At 33.5% G+C, this 22,399-nt stretch overlaps 1 protein-coding gene across 2 annotated transcripts; it reads right to left on the minus strand.

Moving 5' to 3' along the window:
- Nucleotides 1-852: 852 nt before the first annotated feature.
- On the minus strand, nt 853-12,295 carry LOC128244658 (uncharacterized). 2 transcript variants are annotated; one of them, XR_008262963.1, is made up of 4 exons: nt 12,207-12,295; nt 11,488-11,643; nt 10,597-11,151; nt 853-1,265 (listed from the first exon to the last, which is right to left on the minus strand). XR_008262963.1 is itself a non-coding variant. In XM_052962680.1 (3 exons), the coding sequence occupies exons 1-3, from the start codon at nt 12,271-12,273 to the stop codon at nt 10,955-10,957; spliced, it is 420 nt and encodes a 139-aa protein (XP_052818640.1). In that variant the 5' UTR covers nt 12,274-12,295; the 3' UTR covers nt 10,257-10,954. The 2 variants fall into 2 exon arrangements, 1 of the variants encoding a protein (XP_052818640.1); XM_052962680.1 differs by lacking the exon at nt 853-1,265 and having other exon boundaries at nt 10,257-11,151.
- Between the last annotated feature and the right edge of the window lie 10,104 nt (nt 12,296-22,399).

Here is a 22,399-nt window from a genome sequence, read left to right on the forward strand (position 1 = left end):
ATTATTGACATGTTGGCTTCCCAAATGTAGCCAAAGTCGTTACTATATATAATATTCGCTAACAGTAGTCACCTAGTTACCAAAGCCAATACTATCATAATATACAAAGCATTTTGTTGAACATTCAATAACCTCTTGCATCCCAACATATGTATATTGTCAATACCAACCATATGTTTAGTCCCCATAAATCTGAGCTTTAACATAATTGGCATAGGTTTTGCATCAAATACTTAAATGTCTAACATGGTACATAACTTTTATTCCGAAATGAACTTAAATATGCAAAAGTTTTGCCTTTATTTAGAGTTCAAGTTCAAAGTTTATTGGCAAAGATCGGCATACACAATGCCTATTGCCATTAAACACATAGTCATGGTGATAATATACACAAATAGAAACACACAAAGATTCGGTAGAACAGTACAGATCATAATACAAAAAAAGACACAAAAACATAAAGCAAAAAAAACAAACAAAAAAACAACAACATAATAATAATAAACCAATTGATTTATACTTAATTATTTCAGTAAATTTTAGAAACAGTTACGGTTCCAGGGTAGATTTTCTTAATTCCATTGCAAAGTTGATAAATCTTACAGTATTAACCAACTTACTAGTTTATTTGTTTAGTAAAACAGATTTTAACATATTTATAGAAGGCCAGGAGGTGTTGCCTAAGTAAGTTTGTCTCAATCTATTGTAAAGTGTACAACATAACATAAAATGATACTCGTCTTCTATCATATTTGAAGAACAACATTTACATTTTCTGTCAGCTCTGGCAGTACCAATATATCTACCAGTTTCAATTTCAAGATTATGTGCTGATAATCTAAAACACGTCATATATTTTCTTAGTCTATCATTTTTAATTTGTACAAGATAATTTTCAAAAGAAAAGTTTTCTTTAAGTTTATATTACAATGAAAGGTTTGGCATACTATTTATAGAAGCATTCCATTCTTGAATAAACTGATCACGAATTCTACATTTAAGTAGAGGAAGATAATTTATGTTTACATCGAAGTTTAGTCTTACATCCATAAAACCAAGATGATCAATAATGGAATTTATTCTCTTTGCCCAAGAAGAATTATTTATATTAGCATTCAAATCATTATATACCATATGTATTGGTGAATTTACATTTTTCTTTACTTTTAACCAAAATTTAACAGATCGTTCCTTGAATAAAATGGATAAAGGGAATCTTTCAAGCTCACCATATACAGCAGCGTTAGGGGTTTGTTGCTTTACACCTAAAACATACTTAAGAAATCTAATGTGTAAAGTTATATACCCCCCATACCTCTGAACCGTACAGTAAAATTGGAACAACCATAGCGTCAAACAAAGACAATTTGGTTTTAACATCCAGATGAACTTTGTCAAACAATGACTAGAGAATATGGTACGCCTTTAGAGCTTGATCATTTAGCATTTTTACTGCATGTGACATATTGCCTGTATAATGAAAGTTAACACCTAAATAAGTAAAGTTATCTACTATATTTACCAATTCATTGTTAATATAGAATTGTACATTTCTGGCTTGCTTCCGTTTTTCAAAAACACAAATTTTAGTTTTATTTACATTGATTTTTAAACCCCATTTAACAGAATAATGGTAAATAGCATCCATCTGGGCTTGTAAACTTGCTGGATTTGTGGTAAATAATACAATATCATCAGCGAATAAAATCATATACATTGATAAAAGTTCTAAATCCTTAGTAGTAAATGCTTGAAAATTTAAATTCTCAAAGATATCATTTATAAACAATATAAATACAAGAGGAGAAAGAGGTTCTCCTTGTTTTAAACCGACTGTTACATCGAAAAATTGGGAAAATTCCAAATCGCCAGCAGACCCTAGTTTAACACATGACTGTACGTCATTATAACTACAGTTGATCATGTTGGTCATTTTACAGCTAATTCCTGTTTGAATTAACTTGATTCATAACGTATCTCTATTTATCGTATCAAAGGCTCTCTGGTAATCAATAAATACACACCAAAATTTTGACTTGTTGTTTAATACATTTTGGATAATAGCGTGTAAAAGAAAAATGGCATCATAACATAACATAACATAACATAATATTTATTCAGCATTAAATGACATATCATCTATAGCCAAAATGCAAAACATATGAAATAAATCATATGAAACAAATCATCGTGAAGAGCAAAGACATAGTCAATAGAGAAGTATACTATATATCATATCAATTCTCAACATAATTAGGTTCTGATCGTAACAAAAATGCATGATATAGATATTTACTAACACAGTGCATAGTTTTTCCGTTGTCTGAGGACAAAAGGGTAATAAATTTTTGTTTTGATGGCCAATGGCAAAAGTATGGTTTAAAGAATTGTTTTCGTAGAAAAGAAAATGATATTCATTTTCGATGGTATTCATATTACAAAAGGTACATATTCTATCTGTTCTTGGGATGTTATGATGTCTTCCCGTTTCGATTAATAGGTCATGTGAGGAAACTCGAAATTTTGTAAGGGCAATTCTATATTTATTTATGTGTATACTATCTAGATATTTTTCTTGCTTGAGTTCATTTTTATACCAGCGATATGTTTCTAGTCTGTTTGAATCATTAATATCTGTATTCCACGACTGTTTATAAATATCAATCATTCTTTGTCGTATTATTTTGATCGAAATCGGTTGTATATCTTGATTTAACCATATTTCTGACATTCCAATTTCATCTAATATTTTCTTTATTTGATATGCCCAATTCATTCCACTGTATGTATTATTGTTGTCAACGTCATTTTTTAACATTCTATATGTAATATATGTATTTTTAATTAATGATGTATTATTAGATTTTAAAATTCGTATCCAATACTTAAGCATTCTTATTTTTCGTTCAGTTATCATTGGGTGCCTTCCTAGTTCACCATATAAGGCGGTGAGATTCGTACTTTTCCTGACGTTTAAAACTTTTCTCATGAATTTGCAGTGAATTAGTTCAATGTTTTTTGCTGGATGGAATCCAATGATTTCTGAACCATAATTAAGAATTGACCCAATGAGACTGTCAAAAAGATTAGTTTTTTCTTTGATGTTAATGTCTAGTTGATTATAAACGATAAATAAATTATGTAAGGCATAAAGGGAATGTTGTGCAATGTGTTTCTGTGTCCTATTCCAGTTTCCATTCTTGAACAAGGTTATACCCAAGTATTTAAATGATTCAACAATTTCTAGATTTGTATTATTCATGTTAAAGATAAAGTTAGATTTTCTGCCTCTTTCGAATATCATAATTTTAGTTTTTAATGTATTAACTTTGAGATCCCATATTCCACAGTAGACTTGTAAATCATCAAGCATTGATTGTAGGGCCTGAGGAGTTTGAGCAAAAATAACAGCGTCATCGGCAAATAAAAGCAGATATAATTTGATATCGTTTATGGTGCAAATTCCTTCTATATTATGATTAATATTTGATAAAATATCGTTAACGAAGAATAAAAACATCAAACTTGAACTGGGGTCTCCCTGTTTTACGCCGATATTTGATGTAAAGAATGGAGATAGGTTTGTTTTATATCGTACACATGCCTTGACGGCACTATACATCGCCTTGATGGCCTTTACGAAACGGGTGCTTATATTTTCAGTTATTAACTTATTTTATTTTATTTTTTTTTTATTTTTTTTTTGTGTTACCTTTTATTGTCCCCGTACATTTATGGTATGCGTGGTTCGGGGCACACCACAGGAACATACCTCACAACACATTTCATAAAGATAGGGAATTTTATACATACTAGTGTATTAAATTTTAGTTATATCAATAATGATACCATCTTAAACAAAACATCATCTATAATTTGAATTATTATATACATCCTTGTCTTTTTATTTCTATTTCAGATGTTAAAACAAGTATGACATAACTAAAAGGGTGAACACACATCTAAGTATATATATATATATATATATATATATATATATATATATATATATATATATATATATATATATATATATATATATATATATATATATATACATACATATATATATATATATATATATATATATATATATATATATATATATATATATATATATATATATATATATATACATACATATACATACACATACACATACATCCACAAACACATATATACATATACATATACACATATACATACATATATATACACACACATACATACACATACACACACATAAACATATATCTATATATATATAAACAAAGCAAAGAGGTGAAAAAAGTAAAGAAAATATAAACACTATGTTCTTGTACAGTGTATATAAGTTTTTACTGTTTTTAAAACGTATGTGGTCTAGATAAACAATTTTACAACTGACCAATTTTTAAGTTCTGTTTCATTAATATTTGATTTTTCATAAATATTCCAAGCAAATTTTAAACTACTCTTTAAACCAATAAAGGATGGTCTTATTTTTCTCCTTTTACAGAGATATATGTATTTTTTAATTTCATAACTAAGTATATTATATCTAATTGATTTTTTACAAGTGGTTCTCAACAAAAATGTCTGGCAATTTAATGGGAAAAAAACATTTATGGCTGATAAAAAACTCTTTAACACAGTTTATTAAGGTTTGAATAATCTCACAATTCCAGAATATATGAATCAAGGTTTCCTCTTCAGACAAACAAAATGTACATAATCTATCATTAACAATATTCATTTTAAACAAAAGTGAGTTTGTAGCTAAAATCATATGTATGATTCTTGTTTGAAACCATTGAATATATGTATCTCTTGTAATACTAAATACCAATCCGTAGATCTTTTTCCAATTTACATCCTGGAAAACAATGTCCCATTTAGCCTGACATGTTGGAGTATCCTTATTTTTTATCAATTCATTATAAACTTTTTTACTTCCTTTGGTTTCAAGCAAAATATCCTTAACATAACATGACATTGATGGGTTTTGAGTTCTATCATTATTACTAAATGTTATTTTACATGTTTTAATGTAGTTCTTAACAACTCTAATTAAACCTTCAAACAATATGAAATTTATATTTGTCCCTGTACAATTCTCTAAGTATCTCTTTGTTACAAATTTGCCTGTATCATCAACAATATCTTTAATAAAACGTATTCCTCTATTATAAAGACTTTTGACAAAAATACCTTTATTAACAATCTTCAAATGATGGTTGTAAAACAAAGGTGTATCTAGTATATTCTCAACAGTATCAGTGGATAATTTATCAATGTAGCTATTAAATATGTTTAGTACATCAATCCAAAAATCATTTTTTAATTTCTTTATTATACTTTCAGCAAACAATTTTCCTGTATTAAATACTTTACAGACATCAAACAATGAGTTCATTAACACATAACATTTTCCTTCACTATTCACAAATTTTCTAAGCCAAGAGAGTTTTAAGCTATTACAATATGCTACGACATCTATCATTTTTAGACCTCCATTACTGTACTCTTTTACTAAAACAGAGTTTTTTTATCTTATGGGGTCCATCCCAAATGAAATCATAGAACATATTTATGATTTTATTGAACACATGTGTACTAGGGTTTGGCAATGACATAAAAAGATGTGTAAAAATGGGTAATAACAATGATTTTACAACAGTGATCTTTCCAATTGGAGTTATCTTTTCCAATAACTGATACATATCTTCACCTTTTCTAGTTTGCTAGTAAAATTTAATTCTATCATTTTTCTAAGATCTACATCAAAAATCAAACCTAATAATTTAAACTGTGTAGCTCCCCAGATCAATTTATATTTTGTTTTAATTGACCTTGTGCTATATTTTAGGGAACCAATCCATATTAAATGTGTCTTATCAAAGTTAATTTTCAAGCCAGAATATAAAGAAAAATCATGTAATAATTTTAAGGTAGCATTCAATGATAAATCTGATCCATCAAGTAACAGAGATGTATCATCTGCAAATTGAGATATTTTGTATTCAACACCGTTCACTGAAATGCCCTTGATAGATTTACAATTTCTTATTTTTATTGATAAAATTTCAGCACACAAAATAAAAATATAAGGGCTTATCGGGTCTCCCTGTCTACACCCTCTCCCAATTTTAAAGAAATTTGACAGAAAACCATTCATTTGAACAGCAGTTTCAGTATTATTCAGAAACAAAGAAATCCACTGTATAAACATTCTCAAAAGTCTTTATCTATGAAGGAGTTTTTCAATTTGGCTCAAAGACCAGATGAGTCTGTCACATCTTTTGGTTGTCGGCTCGAGTCGGCTTTGACGCAAGCTTTTGACAGCGGCCGCATCCCATTGACAAATCGTAATGAACTGCTTTGCGAAAGACTATGGTCTGGTTTGCGCACAGAGATGTTGCGCACAAACACACGTTAGTTATTAACTTATAGAATAGATGTGATCTTGTGATTTTATCAAAACACTTCTCATAGTCAACAAAACAACAATACAGTTTCATCTTTGAGGAAAGTGTTTTTGCTATAATTGAATGTAAAATATACACACAATCAATCGTAGACTTTCCTTTTTGAAATCCAAATTGATTTTCGATAATTTTATTATTAATACTACTCCACGTTGTTAGTCTATTAAGTAATATTTGAGAATATATATATTTTCGAAAGAATATTAATGAGAGTTATTCCTCTATAATTCTTTGGTTCGTCTACATTTCCCCCCTTAAAAACAGGTACTATTATACCATCCCCAAAGGATCTGGGGTATTCTCCTATAGAAAAGATGCGATTGAATAGTTTCGATAGAAATTGTGATATATCTGTAAATATAGTTTTATAAATTTCCGCGACTATTCCATCCAAACCGCTACTTTTATTATTGTTTTGGGAAAAAAACAGATACTTTAATTTCTGCCAATGTTATTTCTTTGTCAAGATACTCATCGCTAATGTTTGTTCTTAATTCTTGGTTTTCATTATAGTCTGAAGTACTATATAATGTTTTGAAATGGTCATATAAGTCTGACGCATTTAATTTTATTCCAAAATTCCTTGGGTTTTGATTTACTCAGGTTTGCCAAAATTTCTTTTTCTTTTATATTAAATTTAGTCTTATGTTTTCTTTTCAACCTATTGTAGCAATGCTTTGCTTCAATGTATTCATGCCGTAAGTTAGCACATCTTTTATTACGAACAAATTTATTTCTAGCCTTTTTAAAATGAGCTCTAGCATTAAAACATTCTGCATTAAACCACGGCTTTTTGTTTGGATGTGATTTTCTTGTAGTTATATTATTTTGTTCTTTGGCAGACATACACGATGACGAATCTTGAATTATCTGTATGAACGAATTCGTTATACCGTCAATATTTATATTAGTGTTTAATTGTTCTACTAGTAAAGACAATTGATCACTTTTTAGTAACAAATTTCTTTTAAGTTCCTCATTTTTTGATTGATTCCATTTGATTTTATTATCATTATTATTAATAATATTATCATTGGTATTATTTTTCTCAATCCGCTTATTAAAAGAGAAAACGATCCCTGAATGATCGGAAAATTCGTTTGGATCAAGTATTTGAAAGTCCGAGACATGTATGATATCCTGAGGCTTAAGTATTAAATAATCAACTACGCTTGATCCATTCATTGAATGAAATGTATATTCGCCAACACCGTGATCGCTGTGCAGCCGACCATTACCAATAATATAAGATGTGGACTGACATAACTCGATCAGGCGTTTACCGTGTGTATCTAGCACGTGATCTTTTGAATCACGTGGTGAAATGTGAACATAATCTGACAGCTGATTATCATTGTCAATATACCTGTCAAATGTAAGGTAATCTATAACATTAGAGCTTCTGCTATTAAGATCCCCTACAACAAAACATTTACCAAGTTGAGAATACTTTTCAAAACCAACTTCTATTTCTTCGAAAAAATCAAATTGATCATTACTTAGTATATTAGAGTTACTTGGAGGAATGTATGTGTTGCAAATATATACATCTTCTTCAAAATTAAATAAATTTTTACTTATCTTTATCCAAATTATACCATGTTGGTTTTTTTCTGCAATTTCAAAATACTTGCTTAATGATTGGTGATAATAAATTGATAGGCCACCGCTAAAACGGCCTTTCTTTGTGTTGTATGACTTATTTCCATTTAAATGCTCACAAAAATAATCTTTAATATTTAGATTTAAACAGGTGTGTTTAGAAATCCAAGTTTCTGATAAAAATATAACATCATACTTATTAACAATGTCTAAAAAGTCAGTGTCTAAAAATTTTCTCGAAAGACCATTAATGTTCCATGATATAATTCTTAATTCTGGCTCCTCTTGACTGTCCTATGCACTATTGGTTTTATGTTCACAGAGTTTGCCGTTTACAAACTTTTTTGTTAATTTTCTATTTATATAGAGTTTATTTCCGGTGATACGGGCGGTGTTTCCATGTTCTTCGGCGTCCTTCACGATAGGGTAGAATGCCTTCCGAGCGTCACGGTACTCCTGTAGGGATTGCACTCCGATGCCATGGCCGGAGCTCTTCAGGGCATCTTTGATGGGCGGTTCGAGGGATTTTAACCTAACGGCCTCTCTTGATTTGTAGTTGTGGAATTTAACCACAATGGGACGAGTCTTACCAGCTGCCTTCGCCCCGAGTCGATGAGCACGGTCGAAAATCATACCCTCTGTTTCAAGCTGTAATTTCATCTTTATTGATGAGCCTTGATGAGCTCCTCACAGTTCTCATTATTCTCAGGGGCACATTCAGATACCCCGTAAAATAAAAGGTTGTCTCGCATCGACCGCGCTTTCATGTCTAAGAGTTCCTCTTTGGCCCTTTCTGCTTCCTGTTGAAATGAATGTATCGCCGAATCGGCATTTTTACAAAATGTGTCTATTTGTTTCACTTGTTTTTGAATTGAATTTACCTCTGTTTTTCGTGAGTCATTTTCTTCACTTACGAAGCTGCATGCCTTTTCAATGTCGTTGACTTTCCTTTCCACCGAACTCATTCTCTCATCAAAAGCCGACAACTTTAATTTGATACTTCCTAGGGCCTGTTCAATTTGGTCAATTTTAGGTATAACTGTTTTAATTGATTTAATGTCCGACATAATTTCTAGAGCCCATGGGGGTGGGGCGTTACTCTGTGGTGTTGACGCCGTGAATACACCCGGTGACTGAGGGTTGAATCCATATTGAAATGGTTGTCCATAGTTAAGCACTGGTGATTGATTGGAATTCATAACACTTGTTACATACGCTTGTGAATTATTGGCGAAATCCGGATCAAAATTTATGCACGTGTTACCCGAAGCGGCATGGTCACTGTTTTCAAGATGGCTACTCGATAGTGAATTACTCGCCTTTCTCTTTTCACTCTTTTTCCTCTTGTTAGATTTTTTGTTTTTCTTTTTTTCGTTATCTGACATGAAGCCTGATGTTTACACAATACACTGCTGTCCAAATAAGTTTAATAATCCAGTTTTATTTAATTTAAATCACTAATATTCCCCGGAGAAAAACATTCCATGTCTTCACTCTTCACGCTTCACTAGGAAAATCAGCTGTAGAATGCTTATCACGAAAACCAAACTGGCAATCACTAAACTTATTGTTCAGTTCACACCAACTTTTTATTCTATTCCTCCAAATTAAAGAAAATATTTTAGAAGTAACATTAACTAATGTAATACCTCTGTAATTAGCAGGATCCGATTTATCCCCCTTCTTGAATATTGGGACAATAGCTCCCTTAGACCAAGATTTAGGGTAAACACAATTGTCATATATATAATTATTTAAAGATAGTACATAAATATGGTGAAATAAAATCATTCGCATCTATGAAAAAGTCCGCTACATTATTATCGTAGTCACATGACTTGTAACGGGACATCACTTTTATAGTTTTACTAATGTCCTCAATGGTAATAGCGCAGTCGAGTTGATCAATATCGTTTCTAACGTTTTACAGCATCATACGACAATGGACGCTGAGTGTTCGCTTTGAATGCGGTACCTCGCATTCGTTTAATCCCCGGTCGCGTGAAAACGATATTATTTTCTGTTTATAATGTTTTACATCTAAAAAAGGACATCGAAGCTAATATATCAGTTGAAAAAAACATTAAAATTATGTTGGTCTTTCTTTTGACGCCCAAAGCTTGAAAATCTGATCTCATTTCCAAGAGCTTTTTTTTTATTTATTTTCATCAAAAAGGAAAACAACCCTGAAGTTATCAATGTTTATTAACAATGGATCAATTGTATATCGATTATCAGTAGAAATAACCAATCAATTTGTTCATACGATCCAGTGAGAATTGAATGTCAAGGTATTAAAGTGTTGTTTTTTTGTATTCAAAGGAAAACGTTTCTAAGTACAATGTATAATAACATACATAACATACAACTCAATATAATTCTGACATGCTTTAGCTTCTATGACGAGAATGAACTCATAGCGGGAAAATATTTGTGTTTTTTTTGCCTGAAATGAAAAGCATGACCATAAACGTCGGTATTCCATGGGCACACTATCAGCATATGGAAAAATAAACAGGTTAATTACCGTTTAATCTATTCCATATGTCCGGATCCTGCCACACGCATCCAATCCGCATTCACACGGCGTCCGTTTTGAAATAATGATGTGTAAAACATGTGCAGAATACGGATGCGGAAATCGTGAACATAGAATACCGGCCTTTCATTCAAATGTATGATCACTTGTGTCAATGCAGTAAATACCTCAAGTTTTTTCCAGCGCTTTGATAAGTAATTTGTAACTATTGTGATGAAGAGAAAAATAAAATAAAATGTCTTTAAATCCGTGTATTTTTAGCGTTGAAATATACGACCACTGTCTTCCCGATTGTGAAAATAATGAGAACGGACGTGTGGTGAAATAGATTACTGGTCATATATCATCAGTAAAGGAACTTCAAGTAGGCAAATCCGAAAATAATATGAATTGCGAACGTCCCCGTGGAGGCAACCAGGCGGCCGGAAGTGTTGCAGAGATCTGAGTTGCAGTAGCACTCGTTGGGGGATCTCCGGTTGTTTGTAGCCGGGCTGTGGTCGCAGGCCGTCGCCTGCCACTGCCGCTCACAGATCCGCGCTACCACTTAAAACAAGTCACCACAGACAACATAATGTTTCTGTCAACGTCCATATATCACAAATAATACATTTATTAGCCCTGCTTCAAAATCGTGACACGATTGTTATAAAACGTAAGATAATGGTATTTGTTTTAACATGTTTTGTAACTTCATAGAATGTGTGTTCACTTGTATAATTGTATTATATTCTTTTTTCTCTTTGCTGTATCTTATCAAATTCAACTGAATGTATAGATGGCGATGATATGTTTCATTAAAGCCACGATCTTGAATATTTAATGCACAATTCCTTGACTAGACGGCATATCTATATACGTATTTTTCTGACAACCACATACCTTTCACCCTGCCTAGAAAAAAGGCTATCTTGCCGCACGTAAGGCAGTCGGCGGGAGTGGACATGTTGAGGTTGTGGGCGGTGGAAGCTATGAACATGTCGCCACACACCTTCCCATCCCGCAGCGTGGTGCACTCGTAACACCGCTCACACGCACCTGTCCGGGTGATAATTGGGGACAACCATAATATGATCCAGAATTTATACTCTATAATTATAAGCTATTCATGATGCTCTATCTACACATCGTCGGCAACCACGGTACTTTCTTCCGTTACACTTCATACAACAAAGCATAGCGTACTGTATATCGGGGGTATCCGACGATGTATCTACATTATAATAAAGCATCATTTATTGGAACTACCCCAATGGGGCTTCTCGATGAATGAACACATTTATGGCATTATTTGTACTATATTATACTACATGTATGATTTTTTTTTATTATAGTATGATAAGGCTACAGCGACAACTTTTCCCCGATCGCGCGCCGAATGTAATTATATCTATACGTTACGGGTTTTTTTTTTGTTCGTTTTTTTATTATTGTTTCATGAAAACTATACATGTTTATTTAATGCGAGCAGATACTCCGGACGGGCAAACATTTTTCATATTTTCATAATGATTTATAGGTTTTTGTGAGGAAAATATATAAGAATTTGGCTTGCAAAGAAACTTGCAGCAATACAGGAACTGTTAAGAGATAATTCTTACCTTTAATGACAATGGCCGAAAACACCAAGCTGAGAAAGTAAAATGTATCCATGTTTAACAAATGCATGATCGGAGTCAACGTTAAATTGTCAATTAGTTTCCGACTTAATCTAAGGAAACATTTTATTGAACTATCCGTATATATGAAGTGTTTGTTGTTCATTGATGAGCTTTTCAAATCACGTATGCAACACCGTTGTTATATTCATTGAACACATGCAATCCTATTGTGTGGATTAAATATTATTATTATTATTATTATTATTATTATTATTATTATTATTATTATTATTATTATTATTATTATTATTAAAACTACAGTACTAACGTCCTTGTATGACGTATATTAGAGGCAGTAAAAGGGACAACCTATCAGATCCGTCCTACTATCTGCGTGTAGGTTCAGCATTCTCGTAGAGAATCGTTGACGTGTAAAAACATACAATAACTTTTCTAATTTCCTTGAAACGAGTTTAATTGCATTGATAATAATACTGACATCATATATATATACTAAAACATAACATCTTTGAAATCGTCATGAATTTCTTTAATTCGTATCTTATAATGGTCTGGAAAATAGTCCCTTTAATAGACCCTTTAAATGAATTCAATTTATCAAAACTGTGCAGTATCACGTGCACGTTAGTAATAAGTATTGTCACATGAACATTGTACTCCTCGATCTATATCAGGATCATAGCCCGGTACGTTAGTATAACCTGAACATTTCAAGACTGATGGTTTTCAAGTCGAGTTATTATAACCTTTAGAAGTACAACATACATGCAAATAGTATTTAAATGTTAAATTAATGATATGGTGTACTCCGTTAACGTTCCTTTAAGGCTGTTCGAGGCGTCTCAACGCCACTGTTTTTTTTTTGTCTTTTTGACAAATTACAACTGTTATTACAAATTTATTAACTGCCAAGTAAACATTGTCGGAATAAAATGACATACTATACGGCATAGTGTTTGAAGCACGAGATTGGAAAGAAATGGAGACCAATTAAAACAGTGAGCAAGGGCTAAGCCGAGTTTATTAATGACATCACCAGTCAATGTGGTCATTTGCTGAGATTTTAATTAAAGAAAACGCAGAAAAACGCAAATGAAATTGTAACATATTCATGTGAATGTAGCATACTCTTTCTCCTTTTCGTGAGCATAGCCTTTGGGAACCGTCATGCAGGCGTTTGTATACCAACCGGCATTGAAAATAGAACACTCAATATTAAGCTCTATATTACCAATTCATGCCAAGAAATCCTATCCAATTTTTGATTAAGAAGGAAACCCCTGTATGCCAGCATATGCCTGGATTTTAGCAGCGTATGCATTATGTTCCATACAGTGGTTTTGTGCTAAGGGTTAAAGGGCTGACTTGGTTCTCCATGTATTTTTTATCAGTTATCTGCTGTAACAGCTAATTCATTTCATTTAATGGCCATTACGACCAGCATGAAATTCAGGGGAGCAATAATTTTGTTCATTTTTCGGAAAAATCTTTCTATAGTGCATGTTTCTTAGGTTTAACGCTTCACTCATTTTGTTTATTACGACACTTGTCAAAAATAAAACAAAAAAATTAATAATAGTTTATTATTAAGTATTGATTTTCTTAACTAGTAAAAAGTATAATTATTAATTAACTAAGCTAAGCATTACATCTTTGATATTGTTTATGAACAATCTATTTGATAACAATATTTAACTATCTAAACCACACTCTTGAATTATTATATGTTTAAAGATTGAAAACATCATGTACAAATGTACTAACTATATTTCTTAGTTCCCCAACAGCTAAATATTTTCCTCACGCCGGCCAAATCCTAATAGCCTCTTATAGAACAATACCGTAATCAATTCGTTTAATTTAACAACTTGATTACGGTATTGTTATATAAGAGGCTATTAGGATTTGGCTGGCGTGAGGATGTATTTTGACCCAAATAGAATCACGAACCCCAGACAAACTTATCAAAATGTTATGGCTCATGTATATTGAATAAAATGATACCGGGGAGTCGTTTATCTGTGGATGTCGAAAATCTGCTTAAAGGGGCTGTACTCCGTATGATAAAATAGCGAAAAAAAAAAATTGTCGAACACTGACATAAACTTGGCATCGATGTGTACAATGCATTGAAACTTACTAACAGAAGTACCACATAGTTTACAATTTATTTAAGTTTAGCAGTTATTTCGTATGTTTCCATTAAAAAGATTACTGGGTATGTCTACCAGGTAAAATTCATTCCTTATGCGTGATTGGCTAGTCTGTGTAATCACGTGATATTACCGAGGTACGTGTAAAGCTTAATTGTGTAATTAATAGAGTAAGCCGTCGTAGCTCAGTGGATACGACGCTAGACTGCAATTTTGGCGACACGGGTTCGAACCCGGTCTCCGACACATTTTTTTTTTACATTTTGGTACTTTTTTTACATTTATGATATCAAATCGTGACATATTCCATTAGATAATTGTCCTGAGATTCGTTACAGAAAAAAAACTTTTGGTGCGAATCTGGTGTACAGTCCCTTTAAGGGTTCATTGTAATTTGCGCTCATTATAAATAGATAAATGAAGGGCCTTCGCATTGATACAACAAGCTTAGTTCCTTCATTCACAGCAACATATAGTTGATTTACGCGAGATTAGCAGCATCAGTAGTAGTTATATGATAGTAAGTAGAAGGAATAGTAGTAGCTGTTGTTGTAGAAGTGGCAACAGCAACAACAACAATTCAGCAGGAGCGGCAGTAGTTTTAGGGGTATCATCATCATCATCATCATCATCATCATCATCATCATCATCATCATCATCATCATCATCGGTGGTGGTGGTGGTTGTGGTGGTGGTGACGGTGGTGTTGTGGCGGTTGTGTTGACAGTGGCAATAGCAGAAGCAGTAGTGGTAGTATCAACAGCAATAGCTGCAGCATTACCACCTGTATTACTAAGACTTAAGAGCACACGTCTTAAATGACCAACATAGTCGGTTCTGTTCGGTGGGGTTAAATACCTATTTACAGTAACGATCGTTGGGTGACTGTTATTATTTGGGGTGTGTGTGGGGGGAGGGGGGGGGGGGTGTCAGTATTTTACAGAAAAGGAGTCACTCAAGGACAGCGACCATTGTCGTGATTTTATGTGGGTCAAAATATGTTTTTTCACCGGTCACGGTATGAAGACAATGCCAGATGAACACAAAACTAAGCAATTTTCTAGATTGAAACATTGCAAAAACAAATCGCAATCAGTTATACGAAAATGCATTTGAAACGCCTCAGAATGTGTTCATGATGATATGAACAAAATTGAAGTAAATTTAACATTAGGAGATTCAGTTCGCCAATGTGATGTATGTTTTTTTCAAGTTTCGTTTGTATTTTCCATTTTCCATGGTGTATACGTATACTTACGAACTCAATATTTTTTACAGTGAAAAAAAACAACAAAGCTTTAAAAATGAATAATAAAAGAGTGTGTGTTTTTGTTAAAAAATGCGAACCCAATAAATCTGACATTTTAAAATCAATATCCATACGCTTAGTAAAGCATACCCTTAAATATAAATTGACCTATGAGACGGCCAGATTCATATATACCATGTAATATAGGTTACATTTTCATTCCAAATAAAACGGTTGGTTAAGCATACCATTTTCATTAATATCTGTCATATGTCTAAAAAAAATATTGTTACTCATTAAAAACAACATATTTTTGTTTAAAAATAAGTAAATAATAAGTTTTACTAAATTAAGTACTCAGTAATAATGTCTAACACTTGATACTTCTTGACGCCTTTCTTGGCAAAATTAACATACACATACAATCTAGTAGGTCAGAGGTAGTTTATATCTTTATTTACATCTCATCATTGCACATACCATAAAATATATACAATGTAAAATAACATTTAGGAACAGTGCAATGCCATTCCATTCGGAATTATAAGAGATGGTCCATGACCTTTTACAATAATATTTTACATATCTACACAATATTCATGTACATGTATTCTAAAAGCTAACAGATTTGCTAAAATTATCATTAAATATTTCATATCGAGTAGTAAATATAAAAATTAATAGTTTCTTTTTTTTAAAAAAACAAAACAAAAAAACAAAACAAACAATATTAAATGAGCTAAAATAATATAATTTATTAGCAAAAATGTTTGAAAGCATGACAACATAATAAAACATACATAGTAAAGATGCTAATAAAAGAGTAACTTTATTTACAAAGTAAAAAACGACGCCTTTGTAACAGGTTTTGGCACAGGTCCCTATCATTGTTGGATCTGTGCTGGAAACAGGTAATTATATTTATCACTATCTTGCATATCACTAAATATGTTATATTTCATTAAAGCCTTAGTATATAAGTCTTCCCTTAGATAATTGTAAACATAACAGTGCAACATAACGTTCAACTCACTTTCTATAGAATTATTTCCACAAAAAGGGGAAATTCTACTTTCAACATTCAGGCCTTCATACCGACCAGTTTCAATACGAATTGGGGCAACCCCGAGTCTAAATTTACTAAAAGCTGACCGATGGGCAAGAGGCAAAATTATTTTACAATTTTGTTCAGCTACATATTCAGACTTAAAAGTCCTATACAGTCTTAGCTTATTTTGACCATGCCCAGAAGACCCAATAATGTTCTGCAATATATCATACCATTTGCTCTTGAAATTATGATATACACGTTCCTCAACAACTTGCACGAATCTAGCACAAATGTGACCATCTAAACGTAAATACATATTTAAGTCATTTGTCAAAAGAAAGGACTTTACATAATAAAACCAGTTTTTGCACAGTTGAGTTGCATTGCTGTATGCCCAGAGTGCAGTGCGTTTGTTAAACCTGTAATCGTCCATACATGCTATCTTTGACCAGTACAGTGATATACTTTTCCACTGGCGAACTATCGGGGGTTTCCAACCCATTTCACCAGCCAACCCATCGTGAGGCGTATATTTACCAACACCAAGGAAAAGTCTCTGAGCCCTGTTGTGTACAGCTTCAATACAAGCGTATAACTGGTATCCCCAAAGAGGAGCACTATAACCAACAACAGGCCAAACAACTGCGTCATACAGTTTTGTAAATACATCGTATGGGAGTCCTCCAATAATCTTACATTTAGCAATCAGTAAACCTAGGGCTCGACTTGCACTTTGAGCAACAGACTTGACAGTAACATTTAGATCTAAGTGTTCGTGAAAAACCACACCAAGGTAAGTATATCTATCTGCCGTTGTTAGCTGACTAGAACCAGACACACAATTAAAAGTTGTACGTGTTACTGAATTGGATCTAAAATGGACTTTGTTGCTCTTAGTAGAATTAACATGCATATTGTTTATAGAACACCAGTCACCCAAGGCAGACAAAAGTAACTGCATTTCGTCTGCGGACTCGGCTAACAGTACAATGTCATCAGCATACATAATAATACAGACTCTGTCGTCATTAACAGGCACACCAACACCAAACGATTTGAGATAAATTGACAAATCATTAGTGAATAAATTAAACAATACAGGCGATTGAATACAACTCTGTCTTAGGCCACAATCTACATCAAACCATTCAGTTTTAAGGGAATTAACCCTGACACAAGAGGAAACCGTATTATAAATGGACTTTAAAGCTGTAAACATTTTACCACCAATACCTAGATCGGATAGCCTATTCCATAGAATATTTCTATCAATAGTATCATATGCTTTTCTAAAATCAATAAAGGCACAAAAGGTAGATTTACGAGACTTCTTCCTTGTATCAAGAATATTATATAAAGACATAATGTGATCAGTCGTGCTTCTACGTTTCCTGAAGCCATTCTGCTCATCAGAAACTATATTATTTTCTTCAGACCATTTGCTTAGCCTGCTGTTTAACACATGACAATACAATTTGTACATTGATGACGCCAGGGAAATGCCCCTATACGATAAGGAATCTCTTTTATCCGCCGTGGACGATTTAGGTATAGGATTAATGATGCACTTACTCCACAGTGAGTGACGGGACAATACCCTTGTCAAAACAAATGCTAAACAGTACGTGAAGAAAAAAAACAGACGCATCATTATTCAATACCTCTACAGGAATATTGTCTACTCCACATGCTTTGCCTTTATTTACAGACATTAATGCATTTCTGACTTCCAGGACTGATATACCATCAATGAAACAAGGATCCATATTTCCATCATTAGTAACATAACTATTTCGATCATTAACACTACTTTGACTGCCAACAGATAAATAATTTGAAGTATTAAACAGTGAGCTAAAATCATGTTTCCATTTGTTAAGGACAGTATTTACATCATTGGAAATAGAACCATCTGGCATAACAACCTCCATTGGGATAGCATTGCTGGTTGTGACGTTGACACCTATTTTACCAACTGACTTCCAAAACTTCGAAGAGTCAACATTACATTCATCAAGCAATTGCGTTTGTAATGTAATCCAGTATAACCGTTTAGCACGTTGTACTTGACGATCAAATAGTTTACGTTTATCTATATAAACAGTTTTAAGAGTTTTCTTAATACAAATATCAGCGCAAGATAGCCATGCCTTCTCTGCAATACATACGTTATTCCAAACCTCAGTTAAAGTATCAGACCACCAAGGTTTCCCGGGACGTCGTTTCTTGTTATTAGAACCAAATTTTATAACTTTACTTGGCAATTTACTATTCATATTATGGCTAATAATATTACACCAATCATTGCACACCCCATTTATATCCGTTTGTGTCTGAAAACCTGTCTTGAGTTTGGAAATGGTATTGTTAACATGGTATAATGTTTCAACATCAAGCATAGAATCACCTGGTACATTTTTAACACCATATTTTGTATAACTAGATGCGTAAGAGTAATTTACAGAACTGTTATAAACATCACATTCTAGTAAAATATCCCACACCAATAAAGAGTGGTCAGGTAGTGCACTTGATGTGACTGTTGCAATTATACCCGATCTGTTTATGAGATCTGTGACCTGAATTACATTAAACTGAACAAAACCCGATAGCTTTTCGTGGCTCACAAAACAATAATCAACTACAGACTTTCCTTTAGTCGATACAGAAGTAAAGTTATTACATGCGTTATTTCGGCCATTTAACATACACATGTTTGCATTAATTAAAAAGTCTAAAAGCAGTTCCCCATACTTGTTCATAGTAAAATCAATAACTTCCCAGTCAATAACATCATCAATACCATGGATAAAGTCATCATTATCTCCACATCTGCTATTAAAATCTCCACATATATACATTGTTCCAATATCTCTATATTGATAAATCAAAGAGACTAATGAATCATAAAAATGGTTTACATCAAACATTCTGGAAGAATTTTCGGGCGGTAAATAACAGACACAAGGCAAAATAACCATATCACTATGCTTATTAGCTAATTTTAGTAATAGAATACCTTCATTAAAATTGTCAACCACTGATACATTAAATTCACTAAGTAAGGAGTTTCTAATAAAGAAACCGACACCTCCAGAACCAGTCTTTGCGTTCCTGTGAATATGTGTCCTATTATGGCCATACCATGAATAGCCATCAATATAGATCTCCTCATTACCAAGTAAATGGCTCTCGGCAATACCTATATCTAAGTTCAAAGTTAGAACACAGGAAGATCGTAGTATATGGTTGTCAGAATTAGCGTCTGTTTTCCAGCCTCGCACATTCCAAAACCCGGCGCTTATCTATCTACGACCACGGTTGTGGCCGCTAAAGCTACAACGAGAACCTCCTCGACCGCTGACAGTGTTCCACTGACCCCGTGTGTCCGACTGGCGATTTTCGCAACAGTCATCCCGATTATTAGGAGTACTGTCGCGATTGTTGCGCTGACCATCTCCCATGTAATAATTGTCACGGCGTGAATTACGATTGTCGCGCGGCCCCTTATCGTGTGCATGGTTCCAGCGCCTATCATCGGTTCGCTGTATAACCCGAGATCCTTTCATAGCAAGATCGCTCGATTTTAGAGCGCCCAAAATGGTAGCAAAGTTTCTACTAGCCGCACGTTCCGCAGGAGCCAAATCATTGTTTATATGCACATTTGAAAATTGGCGGCTGTTTCTTAGCTGGGATTTGGCCTTCATTAACGCCTGTTTGTCTGCCCGCGATTTCAATGTTGCCACGACTACACCAGGCTTAGATGTTGTGCACGATTTGCGGCGATCAGCCCTGCTAATGGTTATATTTGATAGCCTCAAACCATCTTTGATAAGACCATTTACCTTCGCCTGTGTACTTTCACTTACACTCTCAGGTAGGTTACGAATAACAATGTTCAGTGAACTGTCCTGAGAAATTTCCGGTGCTCCAGTAGAAACAGTGGGAGCAGACGAAGACAACGATGAGATCTGTTCCCGTATATCAACCATGTCTGCTGTAAGCTCTGCCTTCATGGACTCTTTGAAAGAATCGAATTTATTATCAACGTCACGCTTTATTCTGCCAAGCTTGCTATTTACACGTTTATCAAGTAACTGGAACACTTTATTAGCAATGCGAGACTCCAACGAAGACTGTAGCTCGTCAAAACGTTCGTTTAATGACATATACATCATATTTACGTCAGCTGACAGCTTATCAAACATGTGTTGGAGTGTAGGGGTGGCGCTAACATGTACATCTGCTCGATCAACCACTACTTTACGAGGCGCCGGCTCCGGACCAGACTTGTACAAATTTCGCCTCGCTTTCTGTGGAGTACGTTCGGTATGAATACTAGGTGAAACGCTACCTTAAGCTTTCGTTGACGTAGTGTCACAAGTACCCGACACAGACCGATGGCGTTTAGGGTTACTGGCACAAGGGGTAGTCACTTCAGAGATTACATTTGTAGACATGATAGATTCTACATAGTCAGCAGCCTCAGAAGCCCGCATCACCGAAGATATACATTCAGCCATTGTCAATCAAGTAAGCTAAGCACAGCGCGCAGACTATGTAGATACTACTCTTATTGAGTAGCGAGCGCGTCACCAGACCGAAGTGTCACTCTTTTGACCACTGATCACAAATAAATAAAGTTTACCCGTTACTATAAATAGCAACATGAATGATACACAGACAAACTGTCACAAAGTCAACATTTACAAATTCCACAACGATAAATGCATACCATTTGTATAGTCCCAGAATTCACAACCACATATGCACAAATTTATTTCAGACACAAACACTGTAAACATATATTATCATCGATTATAACTCTCGCCTGACATAAACACAACCTGTCGAGCTTGACCGGAAGTTAATGTCTGGAGGTATGTAATTAATTTTACAGCACAACATGAACAGTTGGACACACTTGTATTTTGAAATGATGCAGAAGGTTGTTTGCATTGTCACCAAAATGTGGGTAATGTGCTTGCACTAAGCATATTGGGGGTTTAGGTACAAACATTCGGCCAGGAAACGTGTACTGTCGAGTAATAACCATGACGTTTGGAAGTTAGGAATATATATATGCAAGCACGGCTACAACATGCACAGATATGCCATATTTGCCGAGAAAATACGAAAGAAATGAGAATAAATGCAACACATTTATTTGTAAACATTGCCTCCTGAGTCACAATCAGTTCAATATATTTTTTATCTTTATAATTATGATACCAAACTAAGATGTCGACTGAAGAATATGTTTTTCGCCACACACTGGACGCATTCATTTTTCAAAATAAAAATAAAAAGTCAACTTACAAGGCAAAAGTTGGTCCCAGAATCGGTATTTTTCATTCCAAATACACAATTTTGTTTGCCATGAAGCATTTTTCTCCCTTAATGTTTGCATGAAACCAAATTACGTCCTCCCCCCCCTTATATTACACTACAACCCTATTGATTGATAAATGTTATCGTAAGTGCTATTAATAATATTTCTAAGACGTCGCCCGTTATAATGAAACAAGAGAATGCCTTGTATTTTTTTAAAGTATTCCCAAGTGGTTAACAACAGAATGGAACGACTGTCTTCGATATTTCCATCCAGAATATCACTGCCATCATGAAGCTCTGGTATCTCAACAAATGTTATATAATCTGACCAATTCCCAGTCCTTGCATTAAAATCACCACACGTAGCAGTTCATAACATGTTAAA

The sequence above is a fragment of the Mya arenaria genome, chromosome 8 (assembly GCF_026914265.1).
Source record: "Mya arenaria isolate MELC-2E11 chromosome 8, ASM2691426v1".
In the NCBI taxonomy this organism is placed as follows: Eukaryota; Metazoa; Mollusca; class Bivalvia; order Myida; family Myidae; genus Mya; species Mya arenaria.

Excerpts from the sequence above, each read along its gene's own strand:
- LOC128244658 (XM_052962680.1), bottom strand. The coding sequence starts at position 12,273 with ATGCATTTGTTAAACATGGATACATTTTACTTTCTCAGCTTGGTGTTT. Across the intron at positions 11,644-12,206 it reads TTCGGCCATTGTCATTAAAG|GTGCGTGTGAGCGGTGTTAC; the intron begins GTAAGAATTATC and ends TCACCCGGACAG. Across the intron at positions 11,152-11,487 it reads TTTTCTAGGCAGGGTGAAAG|TGGTAGCGCGGATCTGTGAG; the intron begins GTATGTGGTTGT and ends ACTTGTTTTAAG.